Source organism: Oncorhynchus clarkii, chromosome 27, assembly GCF_045791955.1.
Source record: "Oncorhynchus clarkii lewisi isolate Uvic-CL-2024 chromosome 27, UVic_Ocla_1.0, whole genome shotgun sequence".
In the NCBI taxonomy this organism is placed as follows: domain Eukaryota; kingdom Metazoa; phylum Chordata; class Actinopteri; order Salmoniformes; family Salmonidae; genus Oncorhynchus; species Oncorhynchus clarkii.
The window spans coordinates 16,769,042-16,785,300 of NC_092173.1; the positions used below are offsets into that span (position 1 = coordinate 16,769,042).

Below are 16,259 nucleotides of genomic sequence, written 5' to 3' on the forward strand. Positions count from 1 at the left end.
CACACTGTATCGATAGATGCTGAATACATATACCCACTGCTTTATAAACTTCAGATGTGTATATTGTTTGCTGTTTTATTTTTTTAAACATAAATGCTATGCAACTTACAATATCATACTGCTAAAGTAGTATTGAATACCAATATTTCTTTATATTTTAATATGCTTATGTTTTGCTGATTTTATATCTTGATTTTAAATCATGTTACTACCATCACCATTATGATTTCAGGATTTTGTTGAATGCATTTAATGCCTGTGTGAGTGTATACACACACATACACACACACATATCTATATACACAGAAACATGTACTGTACCAGTAAAAAGTTTGGAGACAACTACTCATTCCTGTGCTTTTCTTTATTTTTACTATTTTCTACTTTGTAGAATAATAGTGAAGACATCAGGACTATGAAATAACACATATGGAATCATGTAGTAACCAAAAAAGTGTTAAACAAATATGGAAAATATCAACAACTTTGAAAGTTTCTCCAAGTTCAGTCGCAAAAACCATCAAGTGCCATGATGAAACTGGCTCTCATGAGGGCCGCCACAGGAATGGAAGACCCGGAGTTACCTCTGCTGCAGAGGATAAGTTCATTAGAGTTACCCCTCAGAGATTGCAGCCCAAATAATTGCCTCACAGAGTTCAAGTAACAGACACATCTCAACATCAACTGTTCAGGGGAGACTGCATAAATCAGGCTTAGTGGGACTATCATTTGTTTTTCAACAGGACAATGACCCAACACACCTACAGGCTGTGTAAGGTCTATTTGACCAAGAAGGAGAGTGATGGAGTGCTGCATCAGAGCACCTGGCCTCCACAATCACCCGACCTCAACCCATTTGAGATGGTTTGGGATGAGTTGGACCGCAAAGTGAAGGAAAAGCAGTGCTCAGAATATGTGGGAACTCCTTCAAAACTGTTGGAAAAGCATTCCAGGTGAAGCTGGTTGAGAGAATGCCAAGAGTGTGCAAAGCTGTCATCAAGGCAAAGGGTGGCTACTTTGAAGAATCTCAAATATAAAATATATTTTGATTTGTTTAACACTTTTTTGGTTACTACATGATTCCATATGTGTTATTTCATAGTGTTGATGTCTTCACTATTATTCTACAATGTAGAAAATAGTAAAACTAAAGAAAAACTCTTGAATGAGTAGGTTTGTCCAAACTTTTGACTGGTACTGTATATATACACACATATGTAATGCAAATAAATATACCGTTTGGATGTTTTGGGAATTGTCAATGTTAAAGGCATATGTGCTGTAAGTATTTGTAACATAGACCTAAAGCACAAAGTGGTCTGCAAATAAAGTGTTTTGAAGAAAATCAGACTGCTGTCTTGTCTGAAAAACAGATGTTGTGTATGTATTTGGGCTTTTTGGGAAAGGCTACTTCCCAAATGGAACCTTATTCCCTACATAGTGCACTACTTTTGACCAGAGCCCCTGTATATCACACTACTTCAGACCAGGGCCCATAGGGCTCTGATCAAACATAGTTTACTATGTAGGGAATAGGAATCCATTTGGGACACAGGCAAAATCTTGTTTCTGGGAAAACACGTGATTTATTTCATAACGTTCCTTCTCCAATGCCAAGACTAGAGTCAGAGAAGCTGAGAGGAGGAGAGTTAGGTGGGCTAGAGGAGGTGTTGATGCTGTGTGCATCCCAAATGGCACCCTATTCCCTATGGGCCCTGGTTAAAAGTAGTGCACTATGTAAGGAATAGGGTGCAATTTGAGATCCTGCACCCTGTTCTCTGTGAGCTGCAGCTGCACTCACAAACTGGAACATTACAGACATAGCTGCTTTACAGATAACTTCTACAGTATTTTGTTAAATATTTTGGGGTTGAGACAAGAAAAGAAGACTTTTGTTCCAGTGGCATGATACAGATCAGACGGTAAAGCAGAAAGATGAGGAACACACTGCTTCTGATCATGGCTGCACTGACTGCAGTTAGTGAGCAGAACCCAATGTGAGTTATGTTCTATCCATGCTAATTCTTTGTAGATAATAATTTAATTTTCTGTCATGTTCTCAAATATTACTACAGCGTGTGTGTGTGTGTGTGTGTGTGGTGTGTGGTGTGTGTGTGTGTGTCAGTGGCGGTTGATTACTTTAAGGATGAGGGAGGACAATATTTTGGGGGATGAGCATGGCCTTATTTCTATTACAGCATATTGGATGACTGTCATTCACTTTCCATTCCCCCAAATCAATGTAACATCGATAGATTTAGGTTAGTGCATGATACTCACATTTTCCCTATACCCAGCATGAGGTTTCTGTAACCTAGTCTATGAATGTAATTTTACAACGTAGTTGCACAGGCCGAGAGAAATTTGAGCAATCAAGGTGACAGACACGGATACATTCAATATCGCCTTGCACAATTTTGCCTGCATCTAGCTGATCTAGGGTGTAATCATTAGTCCAACAGTTGCAAACAACAGTTTCTATTTGACAAATACATGTATGTTTATCCCTGTTTCGTTATGTTTGCTTTCGTTTATGAAACGTTTTTCAACAAAATCGGCGGAAGGATACACCCCTGATCAAACACAAACACAGTTCACTTTCATAGCAGCCACATAAATCCGCATGATCCCTTTGATCGTTGGATAATTCCTTCTCGCATCTACACGCTCTCCTCCTCTCACCATTTCCATTCGCTTGTGGACAACACAACACGTCAGCTGTCTATGACCAGGCGATAAAACCTTTCCAAGCCAGACCTTCATATCATAGCCTCTAACCGCTATGCACAGTCTACATCAGTGTCACCATTTTAGCTAACGTCAAGTCAACATAGCTACTAGAACTAGAGCATTAGTAAACCCGCTACAATCATGCAGTACAGTGTACAGTGTAAACCAAAAGCTTAACTTGACTTAACAAAACGGTTCAACTATTGCCTTTCTCTCTCTTTAAGTCAACTAGTCACCATATTGTTTTCTCTGCAGTGCTAGCTAGCTGTAGCTTATGTTTTCAGTGCTAGATTCATTCTCTGATCCTTTGATTGGGTGGACAACATGTCAGTTCATGCTGTAAGAGCTCAGATAGGTTGGAGTATTCATAATTACTGTGTAAGTATATGGAAAGGGGTGAGAACCAAGAGCCTCCTAGGTTTTGTATTGTTTCACCTGTCTTTGTGATTGTCTCCACCCGCCTCCAGGTGTCGCCCATTTTCCTCATTATCCCCTGTGTATTTATACCTGTGTTCTCGGTTTGTCTGTTGCCAGTTTGCTTTGTTCGTAAAACCTGCCAGCCTTTGTTTCCCTGCTCCTGCCAGTTTCCCTGCTCCTGCCAGTTTCCCTGCTCCTGCCAGTTTCCCTGCTCCTGCCAGTTTCCCTGCTCCTGCCTGTTTCCCTGCTCCTGCCAGTTTCCCTGCTCCTGCCTGTTTCCCTGCTCCTGCCTGTTTCCCTGCTCCTGCCTGTTTCCCTGCTCCTGCCTGTTTCCCTGCTCCTGTTTTCTAGTCCTTCCCGGTTTTGACCGTTCTGTCTGCCCTGACCCTGAGACAGCCTGCCGTTTTGTAGTTTACCCCACGTTCTGGATTACTGACCCCTACCTGCCCTGACCCTGAGACTGCCTGCCGTTCTGGACCCATTACACTCTTCCTGGATTACTGACCCCTTCCTGCCCTGACCCTGAGACTGCCTGCCGTTCTGGACCCATTACACCCTTCCTGGATTACTGACCCCTGCCTGCCTTGACCTGTCGTTTGCCTGCCCCCGTGGTTGTAATAAACTCTTGTTATTTCTACACTGTCTGCATCTGGGTCTTACCTAAATGTGATACAGTGTATCCAGAGGAGGACAGAAGCTAGCTGCAGTGGTGTCTGCTTTGCTTAATACAAAGAATTTGAATTGATTTATACTTCTACTTTTACTTTTGATACTTAAGTATATTTTAGCAATTACATTTAGTTTTGATACATAACTATATTTAGAACCAAATACTTTTAGACTTTTACTCAAGTAGTTTTTTGCTGGGTGACTTTCACCTGACTAGCTTTCTATTAAGGTATCTATACTTTTACTCAAGTCTTACAATTGGGTTCTTTTTCCACCTCTGGCTAGCTGTCCTCTGGCTAGCTGTCCTCTGGCTACCTATCCTCTAGCTAGCTGTTCTCTGGCTAGCTGTCCTCTGGCTGGCTGTCCTCTGGCAGTGTATTTTAAACAATTATTTGGTGATGTGAATATATTTAGTAAAGTATTATATAAAAATGATTTTTTGTTGTTGTCTGTTTCACTATTTTTATGAAATTATCCTCCCACCTGCTTATTCCTGCATGTGTTTGTTTGTGTGTGTGTTTGTTTGTGTTCGTGTGTGTGTTTGTTTGTGTTCGTGTGTGTGTTTGTTTGTGTTTGTGTTTGTTTGTGTTTGTGTGTGTTTGCAGATGTCTCATCACTGCTCCCAACATAGTCCACCTGGGAGTAGAGGAGACAGTGACAGTACAGCTCCAGGGAGCTATCAAGCCTACACAGATTACACTATACTTTCTGTACCAAACTGACAATAATAAAGTTCTGTCTGGAAAAAAGCATGTAACTCTCAATGAAGCCAATGGCTATCAGGAGGTGGTGAAAATGAGCGTAAGTATGCAGAAGGCTAACCTCCTTTCATAACCTATGGAACTACTGGAATGTGCATTTATATGATTCTGCCTCTATTATCATGTTTTACAGGTCGTTCCTAGCCTGTACGAAGAGGCAATCAAAAACATAGGAAAAACAAAGACAATTGTGCCATATATCCAACTGGCCGCAGAGAGTAATGACCTCTTAAAAAAAAAAAAAACGATCCTTTTGTCAACAAAAAAGGGTTATGTCTTCATCCAGACAGACAAACCAATCTACAATCCAGGAGAGAATGGTAAAGTCTCAAATAAAAAATGTTGACTATTATATCTGATTTTAGTTATAATCCCAATTTGTCCTTTTCCAGTCAATTTCAGGGTCTTCACGTTAGACAACTATCTGCTGCCTGTCGAGGAAAGCATCAATGTCAAGATATTTGTACGTTTGCAAGACATCTATCTGTATGTTAAAGTTGTATTATTGTGTTATATTGAATCTCTGTTCTCAAAATAACGTTCACTGTCTCTCTGCAGAACTCCAAAGGCCTGCTGGTGTACAACCAGGCTCTACACTCCAGTAAACTCCTTCAGAGGAACATAATGATCCCTGACGTTGAGACGTAAGTAGGATGTTGACATAAAATCTATGGAACACAGGACATGAGTAGCACCGACCACTACTCTGTCAATATGTTTCAGGGCTGGCCATTGGAAGATTGTTGCCACTTTTATCAACCATCCCATGTCCAACTCTTCAGTGGAGTTTGAGGTCAGGGAATATGGTGAGTATCAAAAATAGGTTGCGTGACTCGTATGATACGGCCCAACAACAACAAAGTGAGGCTCACCTCTATTTCTTTCAGTTCTTCCTACTTTTGAGGTGACGATAACAGCTTTGAAGCCATATTATTTAGTGACAGAAGAATCCTTTCAATTCAGCGTCTCTGTAAGGTGAGATTGTTGAAGCAGATTGTATTTATGGACTGTTTTGTGAATTGTTCATAGCATGTCAAGTAAATGTGTGTTGATTGCAGGTACACCTATGGCAAAGGTGTCAATGGCATAGCTTATGTTAGATTTGGACTAATAGACAGAGAAGGCAAAAGAATACATCTACCTGGCCTAGAAAACAAGACTTCTGTGAGTTCACTTTATCATCTTAAAAATGTACATTAAAAAATGTCAAATTAAAGTCACATTTTCTGATTGTAGAGTTATTGTTTTGTATCCAGGCCAGTTCCATTGACTTTTTTCTGGTGTAATGTAGATTCAAGACGGTGTCGCCAGCATTACCCTGCCAACTGAAGACCTACGTGGGAAAGCAGAAAAGCAAAACATCCAACACATGGAGGGATACAATCTGTACATAGCTGTTACAGTTTTAGAAACAGCAAGTAAGTCCTTCATTCAGTCAGATAAAACATGACCATGCCAGCGGATTCAGGTATTTTCTCTTGGATATTGTGCTGTGTGACAGTAACTGCCACTCTGTCTGTCTTTGTCTCTCGCTCTCTCAGGCGGAGATTTAGAAGAAGCTGAGAGCACTTCAGTAAAGATAGTGACGTCTCCATACATCCTTGACATGTCTAAGACTAAGAAATACTTCACACCTGGAGGAAAGTTCTCTATTCTGGTACTGTGTGGTCATTTCTGCACTCTAAGACAAACTTTAACGCCACAGAGTAAAATATAATTGTATTCATTCAGGACATCATATTGAGATGAACAAATCCCTTTTCCAAATGAGACGTACAATAGTTATCGGTGTTATCAATTGTATTGGCCTTACCATTTAGAATATGACTGTATCTATAGACATAGTCTACTGGGCGTATGCTGCATGTTTCCTTCTCAGGCCACCACCACCCACCCAGATGGATCCCCAGCCCCTGACCTCCGTATGAGGGCTTCAGTGTCAGTGACCTCTGTAGGAGGCACACAGGAGTCTAAGATGGAGGGATCCGGTAACTCTAAGGGTGAGGCTGTTCTCACCTTCGAAGTGCCCAAACTGGCCACGTCTATGGATATAAAGGTACAGGACAGACACAGAGAACTTTCAACTTTCAATCAACACTGTAGTTATGTCAAGTGTTCTATGTGGCTCTAATTTCCATGGGAGGTAATATTGACGTACTGTAACTTTGCACTGTATGTTCTTGTCTCTCCAGATGTTTGCTGAGGGAGAGGATAAAGAGGTAGTAGTGAGTGATGCCAAAATGACAGTGTCAGCAGTCCAGTCTGAGGGGAACAGCTACCTGAGTGTAGAGATAGAACATGTCACCCTGGAGCCTGGAGGAACCATGACGGTCACTCTCAGAGACATCACCCCTCCAGGCACCCCACGACCAGCCTACATCTACTATATGGTAACATATTGGAGTATCAGTCCATTCTAATAATGGATGGAGATAACCATTTACCACTTCTGCAACATACTTTATCTGTGCATAGCTTCACGTTTCCATACACTACAGTAGACTGGTGTTGTCATAGCTGTAACCAACATCAATATAGGCACTTTGGGGTTGAGAAATTAACATTTTCAAAATCTGTAGTGAAGAGTAATAATGTGTTATTTCCTCTGTTTCCATTCTGTGTCAGGTCCTGAGTAAGGGCAGAGTGGTCCAGATGAACAGGGTCCAGAGGACTGAGCTGACCACCTTCAGTCTGCCCTACAGTCTTGACCTAGTCCCTTCCTTCAGACTGGTGGCCTACTACTTCACACAGGCACCAGAGAAGACTACCATTGTGGCTGACTCTGTATGGGCCGATGTCAAAGATATCTGCAAAGGACAGGTTCTATAGTCACCGCTTGTTTCTCTACTTCTACTCTTACTACACTTAGCCAGTTATGGTATTATCCTGTTGTCAGTGCTGTGCATCAAGAAGGCACATTTTATGATTTTAACTTGACTAATAAAGATCAATCAAAGTGATCTAGTTTTGCATGGAGGCAGATTGTGACAGTGTCTTTGTTGCTCTGTTTTCAGATCGAGATCCTTCCATTTAAAGAGCATAAACCAGCTGACTTGGTGAATGTGGTGGTCCGTACAGACCAGGGAGACAAGGTAGCTCTGGCTGCTGTAGATACAGCTGTTTACATCCTCAACAAGAACAACAAACTCACTCCTCAGAAGGTACAGAACCTCTGTCTGTCACACACTTACCAGGTTGAATGAATAGCTACATACAGTATGTGTGCCTGCTGGTGATATTTCAATTTCAATGTGACTTCCGGGTTAAATAAAGATGAAATGATAAAGTAACATAACATTATTAGTCTGGATTTTGGCTCAGTCTCAGGTGTATGTTGACAGCTTCACAAGGCTATGACCTGGTATCAGCTAATAGAGCATTTCCTAAGCTAATTCCTGGAGGCCCAAAGGGGTGTACGTTCTGTTTTTTGCCCCAGCACTACACAGCTGATTCAAATAACCAAAGCGTGATGATGAGTTGATCATTTGAATCAGCTGTGTAGTTCTAAGGCAAAAACCAAAATGTGCACCCCTTGGTGTCCTCTGGATCGAGTTTGGAAAACGCTGAGCTAATGTACTGTATCACAGAGAGCAGGTTTGTCTGTGAAAATACAGTATACCTGAGAATGTATCTCCCTGTGTATGTACTGTGTTTATCTACTGTATGTACAGGACAGTATGTATTGTTATATGTATCTACTGAATGTACAGGACAGGATGTGTTTGTCTACCAGGGAGAATGGGATATGCAAAAGACAAATATCTGTTGTTCATGTAGTAAATGGATCAATAAAGTAATCTTCTTCCTTAGATGTTTGCCTACATGAACTCCTATGACCTTGCGTGTTCTATGGGAGGGGGCAGGAACTCCCAGTCTGTGTTACAGGACGCTGGGCTCGCCTTTATAACCAACTGGGTGGATACAGAGAATCACGTGAGAAACGGTACGGTTTACATTCAGACATTTAACTCATTATAATGTTGAGTGAATAGTACATGTACGGATCCTGGTTGGTAAAAGCACATCACTGCTGCTGCTGTTGTTGATGGAATTTATTCCACACAATATTGTAAAATGATTTTTCTTTTGTCCTCTGATCAGATTACTCCTGTAACACCAGAAGAGAGAAGAGAGCCTTGAACCATCACCAGGCTTTCTCTGATATCAGTAGGTGTAGCAGTAACCCCAGCAAACCAAAATTGGTTCTGTGAAAGTTCCCAGAAATTTCTTTAGGTCGCAGCAAATGTTCTCATAACACAAAAGTGTCCAGTCTTGCTGATGATTATAGAACGTTTGTATAAAACATTTGCCTGATGATACAAGATCATTCCTATAACACATTTCATATGTTCTTTAAAGGTTCCCAGAATGTTTCTTTAGGTTGGAACATTGTGGGGGCATCACAAAAGATATCTTTCCAAAACACAAAAACGATCCAGTTCTGCGGACGATCCTACAATGTTTCTTTTAAGGGGCAAGAAAACCATTCACCTAACGTACAAGCTGTTCCCAGACGACATTTTGTCTGTTCTTTAAAGGTTCCCAGAATGTTTCATTAAGTTCTGGGAACATTGTGGGGATATGGCAACTGTGCAGTTGTGCTGACATTCAGATAATGTTTGTATCAGGGTGCACAAAACATTGTTTTGATGTTGCAAGAATGTTGACAGAACAGCCTTTCTGAGTTCTTTAAAGGTTCCCAGAACATTTGTGGTAACCTGGTGGGTACATTACAAGGGATATGCTCAGTTATGATGATATTCATACAATGTCTAAGTTAGGTTGCACAGGACATTCCCTTAATGTTGTAAGAATGTTGACAGAACATATGAATTAAGTCTTGGATGTTGCAAAAATATTCTTATGATATTCACAAAGGTTGCACAGAACATTCCCACAATGTTGCACAATAATTTCCAAATAGGTCAGTTTTTATGACGTTTATTCCATTGATGTTCACCAATATACATTTAGCCTTTTCTTAGAGGCAAAAGCGATCCTAGATCATCAGTCATAGTCTTGGATACCATGTAAAACATTTTAGTGAACTTTAGGAGAACATTCCAAGGATATTTAACTTTTTTTTTTAATCCTAATGTTAGATCAAACCCTATCTAGAACTTAATGGGAATCTTAGCTAATGTTCTGGGACTGTTCCCTGTTTGGTGGGACTTCTATTCTCCCTCCATCCTCTGAGCATGCTAGTTTTACTCTTATGGTGAGAGTATCAACTATTATTAGTTATATAAGATGGACAGCACTCCAAAGGATATCTTTCAATAATCCTTCCTAGACAATTGTTCAGATATGTTTCAGCAAAAACATTCCTTAGCAAATGACATGTATATAATGTATTAGTTAGACACAGAGTTCTTGTCTGCAGTCAACAGGTACCCAGATAATATGGAGAAGAGGTGTTGTCAGGATGGGGCCAGGTTTAACAGCCTGGGTCTGTCCTGTGAGAGTCGTCATGCTAAAACCACCCACAAGTCTATTTCCTGTCGCACTGCCTTCCTCAAGTGCTGCAGAGATGCCACCAAGCTGAGGAACAACATCAAGAAGACCAGGAAGACATATAGCCTGGCTAGAAGTACACTATCTTATTATATTATTACATTAGTAGTTGGACAATAACATCTAAGAAGAATCTTACAATCTACAGATTATTGTGGCGCATTCAGTATTAGATAAATCAATACTTTTGTATTTTTGCAGACTAGTTGTACTACAGTATATGCACATATTTTGCATTGATTAAGCTGAACATTTTTGAATGTTTTCTGAGTATATGCATATCTCCCTGTCCTCTTCCCTGTCCTCCTGTCTAGTGGATGATGATATGGATGAGGAGGAGGCCATAGATGAGGTGTCTGTCCACCTGCGCTCTTACTTCCCTCAGACCTGGATGTGGGACATCGTTGATGTGGAGCCCTCTGGTCTCGTAAGGTAACCTGGTAATCTGCAACATCGTGGACTTCAGGGCCACGTCCCAAACAACACTCTATTCCCTATATAGTGCAGTACTTTTGACTAGTAGACTAGGGAATAAGGTGCCATTTGGGACACAAGCCAGGACTGTCATGACTGGGGCCCAGAGTTTTCCCTGACCATGTGAACAGACTGGGTCAAACCTGGAAGCCAATATACTGTAGTGTAACTAGTAGTTAAATCATGTTGTACGTTATTATTTTCAGACACAGTATTGCTGTCCCTGACTCCATCACTACCTGGGAGGTTCAAGCAGTGGGAATCTCTAAAACAAAAGGCAGGTCAACTCTTCCTTCTAACCTAAGACCATTACATTATCCTGGTCCCAAATCTGTTTGTGCTCTTGCCAACTCAGTTTGACATTGATTGTCAAGCCAACCATGACAACGAGTGACAAGAAGTTGTCATGATAACACAAAGAGACTGGCGCTCAGGTTATCATTACGCCATTAGACTTTCAGAGGACAGTCATCAAGTGGTTAATGTTAGTGATGGCTTTCCCTTCAGGGTTTTGTATAGCTGAGCCCAAGCCTCTGGTGGTGTTCCAGGACTTCTTTGTCTCGCTCAGACTGCCCTATTCTGTGAAGAGAAACGAACAGCTGCAGGTGAAAGCTGTTGTGTACAACTACAGAACCGACAGCATGGAGGTAACTTGTTTTCTTAAAACAGTATATGTCAAAACAATATATTCAAATCCAAAATGCCCCCAACAGCCATTTATTCAAATAAACAGCAGTTGCAGACATTATCATCTGTAGATTCCTTTGATAGACATTTTGACTATACTTACATCTACTGCCATGTCTACTGTATGTGTTTCTCTCTGTGAAGGTGACAGTAGAGCTGGCGTGGGTGGAGGGTCTGTGCAGTGCAGGGGGAGACAGAGGGGACAAGGAGGTGGTGACAGTACCTGGTAAGTCTGCTGTCCCTGTCTACTTCACCGTGGTTCCTCTGGTCATAGGAAACATCCCTATCCAGGTAGAGGCCTACACTAAGACCGCTCGCGACCAGATCAAGAAGGACCTCAAAGTCACGGTATGAACACACCACTGACAAATGTTTCAACTTCTATCACTTTTCTCCTTCTAATACGCAGTAGTTCTACTCTATGTCTCTATAGTACATTAGGCTACATGCTGTTCTCACTTCTTTATTGTGCTGAACACAACTGGCAACATGTGGATTTTAATCTCTTTTTACCATTTTTCTCCCATTTTACAAAATTAATTTGATCACCCTGTTGCAGGCATGACATTTAAAACTAGTGTTTTTGAGGTTTAAAAGGGGTCTGGAGTTTGTAATTTCCACTTTGACATTTCAGACTTGATTTTCCCTTATGTAAAAAAAATGAGCAACCCTTACAAAAATGTCATAATTCAAATTTCCTGCTACTGCAGGATTATTTTCCTGCTGTAGCGAACAGGCTCAAATTCAGATCCTACATCTGTATATGTCTGTATAACCATTCTGAATGAGACTCTCACCTTTTGTTCTGTTATACAGGGGGAAGGGGAACTGGTCTCAATACAACATGAATACAACATTGATGGGAATGGTAATGTTGTTTATCAGAACATCAGACCTCGGTAGTTAAAGGGACATTGATGCAAACAAGCCAAATCAGACATTGAGTTAAAACAGGTTCTCGACTTCTTATCTATGTCGCACAGCTGCCAAGTCAATCGAACTTAAAATCCCACCTCCTCCTAGTGCTGTACCTGGACTGGAATCTGACGCCTACATCAGTGTCAAAGGTAAGTAGGGTCCACAGACTCGCTCTACCCACACTTTTAGACAGACTTTCTGTTCATGTGGGGTCTGTAAGTACTGAATGTTTACATTTAAAAATATATATATATTGTTCCAGGAGATATTATTTCAGACTAGGAGTCTTCCCTGACCAGTTTGCCCTGACCAATCTCCAGGTCTAGTTAACTACTATAAGGGGGAAACCTCATGGTCCCATGTATAAGCTCTGTGCCCATGTAGGTGGCGTGATGGGAGAGTCCGTGGAGAACTGTCTGAACCTGGATGGAGTGGACCGGCTCATCTCCCTACCCATGGGGTGTGCGGAGCAGACAATGGTCACCATGTCTCCAGCCATCCACGCCATGAGATACCTGGACACCACGGGTCAGTGGATCGACCTGAAGGCTGAACGCAGAGACGAAGCTCAGGCCATGATACAGGCTGGTGAGGGGACACCGGGGACATCTTAAGTTAATCACTTTGAGACATCTACCCTTGTGGGAATCAAACAGTTGAAATGAATTGATTCTTTCTCTTTCCAAGGATACGGCAGAATCCTGACCTTCAAGAAGACAGACGGATCCTATGGAGCTTTCCTGTCAACCCCAAGCAGTGTTTGGTTGACAGCCTTTATAGCCAAGGAGTTGTCCCAGTGCAGGGACGTGATTTCAGTGGAGGACTCCTACATCCAACAGTCCATCTCCTACCTGGTGTCTAAACAGCTGGCCAGTGGAGCCTTCACTGACCCTAACCCACTCTATGACCGCACCATGCAGGTAAGAATACTTTATCTATTCAATTCAATTCAAGGGCTTTATTGGCATGGGAAACATGTGTTAACATTGCCAAAGCAAGTGAGGTAGATAATATATAAAGTGAAATAAACAATACAAATTAACAGTAAACATTACACATACAGACGTTTCAAAACAATAAAGACATTACAAATGTCATATTATATATAAGAAGAAATCAATGTCACTAAAAACAAATAGAAAAAGTCATACAGTACTGGAATTGAGTAATATATACCGGTACTTTACAAAATTCAACTACAGTGTTTTAACAATGTACAAATGGTTAAGGTATACAATGGAAAATAAATTGGCATAAATATGGGTTGTATTTACAATGGTGTGTGTTCTTCGCTGGTTGCCCTTTTCTCGTGGCAACAGGTGACAAATCTTGCTGCTGTGATGGCACACTGTGGAATTTCACCCAGTAGATATGGGAGTTTATCAAAATTGGATTTGTTTTCGAATTCTTTGTGGATCTGTGTAATCTGAGGGAAATATGTCTCTCTAATATGGTCATACATTGGGCAGGAGGTTAGGAAGTGCAGCTCAGTTTCCACCTCATTTTGTGGGCAGTGAGCACATAGCCTGTCTTCTCGAGAGCCATGTCTGCCTACGGCGGCCTTTCTCAATAGCAAGGCTATGCTCACTGAGTCTGTACATAGTCAAAGCTTTCCTTAATTTTGGGTCAGTCACAGTGGTCAGGTATTCTGCCGCTGTGTACTCTCTGTGTAGGGCCAAATAGCATTCTAGTTTGTTCTGTTTTTTTGTAAATTCTTTCCAATGTGTCAAGTAATTATCTTTTTGTTTTCTCATGATTTGGTTGGGTCTAATTGTGCTGATGTCCTGGGGCTCTGTATTCATCTGTGTGAAAATGTGTTTTCTGCTGTACCCAACCACTTCAATATAGACACACATACACAAAAACACATTCGGTTGGAGTAGCTGGAGCAGTGGGCAGCCACAGTGCGCCGCATGGTGAGCAGTTTATTGGTTAAGTGCCTTGCTCAAGGGCACAGCAGCTGGAGATGTCGTCTTTCTAGGATTTGTCACCTAACAACCCTCTAGTCGTCTCGTCCAATTTTTTTCAGCCCGTCAGGGATTCGAACTGGCAAATTTCCGGTAGCAATCCCACGCCTCTAACCTCTATGTATGACCCAAATGTTCTCCATGACCGGACCATGCAGGTACACTACCATAACATACAATACATTACTGTGTCTTTACCTGTCTGCTATCTCTCTATTCCCATCAGGGTGGAGTGGGAGGGTTTGAGGGAGAGGTGTCCCTGACAGCGTTCGTTCTGATAGCCATGCACCACGCTGTGCCGCTGTACACTGAAGGACAAGACTCAGAAGTGGTAATACATCATTCAAGTCATGGACTTAACCTTAACACCACTGACTTAACCTGACTAAAAGTTGTGGAATTATCCTAAATGGGCAAATAGGTTTTGCAACAGTATACACCAGAATGAAGCTCATGCATATTGCTAATTATAATGCTAAATCTATCCACCATTCCCATGTTAGAGGTATGCTATGGAGCAGGCTAAGGTCTACCTGGGGTCGAAGCTGGACTCCCTTGAGAGGCCCTTCGCTGTATCCATCACCTCCTATGCCCTCTCTCTAACGTCCCCTGGTGGAGATGCTGCTTCCACGGCTCAGACCAAACTCAGGGCTTTGGCACACTGCGACAACGGTCAGTACCTTGTAACTTTACTAGTCATCTGGATAAGAGGGACTATGGGTTATCTAATTGTCATATTACTTCAGTAGTCCTCTAGATCAGAGGGCTATATTCGTCTACCACAAGTGTTTACATAAATACTGTTAATTAATTCCTTTTGGACATAAACCTGATTTGATAAATAGCTCATGTAAAGTATTACAGGTAGTGGCTGGAGAAAGTCTACATAGGGTATTCTGCGTAGACAACGATTTCCTTGGCTGTATGAATATTGAGTGAAGTACGCAGATATACACAATGACAATATTTAAACAGCAGAGGGCGACAGATTACTGATTGTCTCCCCTGCAAAAGTATGCCGCTGTTAAAGTGGGGGCTGAACTTCCTGATTTGGCCTTGTTTTCCGTCTTGGTCATTAGGAAATACAGCGGCCGTGTCTTGGGGTGGTGGTTCAATGTGGGTGTCTTGTTTGTGTTGAGCCATTGACATTCTAATCCCATAGGGATATCGAATGTCAAACCAAATTGACCATGGGCATTACGATCGTGTCGCGAGAAGCTGCACTCCGAATTGATTACTTGGGTTAGGCCAGCTGTGGGCATGTTTGACCCAACCAAATAAACTGTTTCCGTACCCTGCTTTCCATGACATAACATTTTCTTCCTATCATCTCGCAAATGACCGTTTCGAACAACACTGACCAAATTATCCTATTTATAAATTCAGGTCAATTTTGACATTAGAATACATGTTTGACTCATCGATGGCACATATGCCGTTTTCAAAAGGATAACTTACTCGCTCTTTAAAGTTACTGTACACTCTTAGAAAAGGTTCGAATTGGAACCCAAAAGGGTTCTAGAAGCGAAAGAAACCCACATCTATTTTGGCGAGGTGCTGGCTCGCGGAGTAGAACACTTGAACAATTAAAGGGGAGCCGCACACTAGGAGCTCAGATGCAATACTTCAATAACCTAATATCCAACATCTCGACATAGTCTTTATCAGGGTATAATGACGAACACTGCGGGTGACTAGTTTATATAGTGTCAAAGGACACACACAGGTGTCTGTAATCATGGCCGGGTGTGGCCTGATATCGTTGGTTAATTCTCATATATTAAAATAACATACCAAAAGCATGAATGGATAGCATACGATCATAGATACAATTTGGCTACATAGGCCTACAGACATTTACATCAGAACAATCACAATAATGACTTCAGATCAACGTCTACGTTGAGACCGAAGGGAGCAAGGGTCTTTAAATTAAAGATCCAGGCAGCCTCTCGTTTTAACAATAAATTGTCGAGGTCACTCCCTCTCCTAGGGAGAGTGACATGTTCGGTGCCAATATAACATTGGGATGAAATCGAGTGGTTTGCTTCCAAAAAGTAGACCGGAACTGGGTAAGTCAAGTTTTTGCACCTAATGGTGCTACGATGCTCTGAGGTACGTA

The 16,259-nt window shown here is 41.6% G+C and overlaps 1 protein-coding gene across 1 annotated transcript in view; it reads left to right on the forward strand.

Annotated features, from left to right (window-relative positions):
• The first annotated feature begins 1,601 nt into the window (after positions 1–1,601).
• Positions 1,602–16,259, forward strand: part of LOC139385455 (complement C4-B-like) — a 28,457-nt gene continuing 13,799 nt past the window's right edge. The window contains exons 1-27 of the mRNA XM_071130509.1: positions 1,602–1,997; positions 4,422–4,617; positions 4,711–4,897; positions 4,970–5,040; positions 5,136–5,221; positions 5,301–5,383; positions 5,465–5,552; positions 5,636–5,741; positions 5,869–5,995; positions 6,119–6,234; positions 6,457–6,633; positions 6,770–6,967; positions 7,203–7,397; positions 7,592–7,738; positions 8,388–8,520; positions 8,679–8,744; positions 9,961–10,167; positions 10,406–10,523; positions 10,772–10,842; positions 11,073–11,212; positions 11,397–11,600; positions 12,069–12,120; positions 12,236–12,319; positions 12,555–12,758; positions 12,858–13,090; positions 14,364–14,468; positions 14,641–14,809. Of these exons, the coding sequence (XP_070986610.1) occupies positions 1,936–1,997; positions 4,422–4,617; positions 4,711–4,897; positions 4,970–5,040; positions 5,136–5,221; positions 5,301–5,383; positions 5,465–5,552; positions 5,636–5,741; positions 5,869–5,995; positions 6,119–6,234; positions 6,457–6,633; positions 6,770–6,967; positions 7,203–7,397; positions 7,592–7,738; positions 8,388–8,520; positions 8,679–8,744; positions 9,961–10,167; positions 10,406–10,523; positions 10,772–10,842; positions 11,073–11,212; positions 11,397–11,600; positions 12,069–12,120; positions 12,236–12,319; positions 12,555–12,758; positions 12,858–13,090; positions 14,364–14,468; positions 14,641–14,809 (3,625 nt within the window). The 5' untranslated portion in view covers positions 1,602–1,935. The remainder of the gene's footprint in view (positions 1,998–4,421; positions 4,618–4,710; positions 4,898–4,969; positions 5,041–5,135; positions 5,222–5,300; positions 5,384–5,464; positions 5,553–5,635; positions 5,742–5,868; positions 5,996–6,118; positions 6,235–6,456; positions 6,634–6,769; positions 6,968–7,202; positions 7,398–7,591; positions 7,739–8,387; positions 8,521–8,678; positions 8,745–9,960; positions 10,168–10,405; positions 10,524–10,771; positions 10,843–11,072; positions 11,213–11,396; positions 11,601–12,068; positions 12,121–12,235; positions 12,320–12,554; positions 12,759–12,857; positions 13,091–14,363; positions 14,469–14,640; positions 14,810–16,259) is intronic.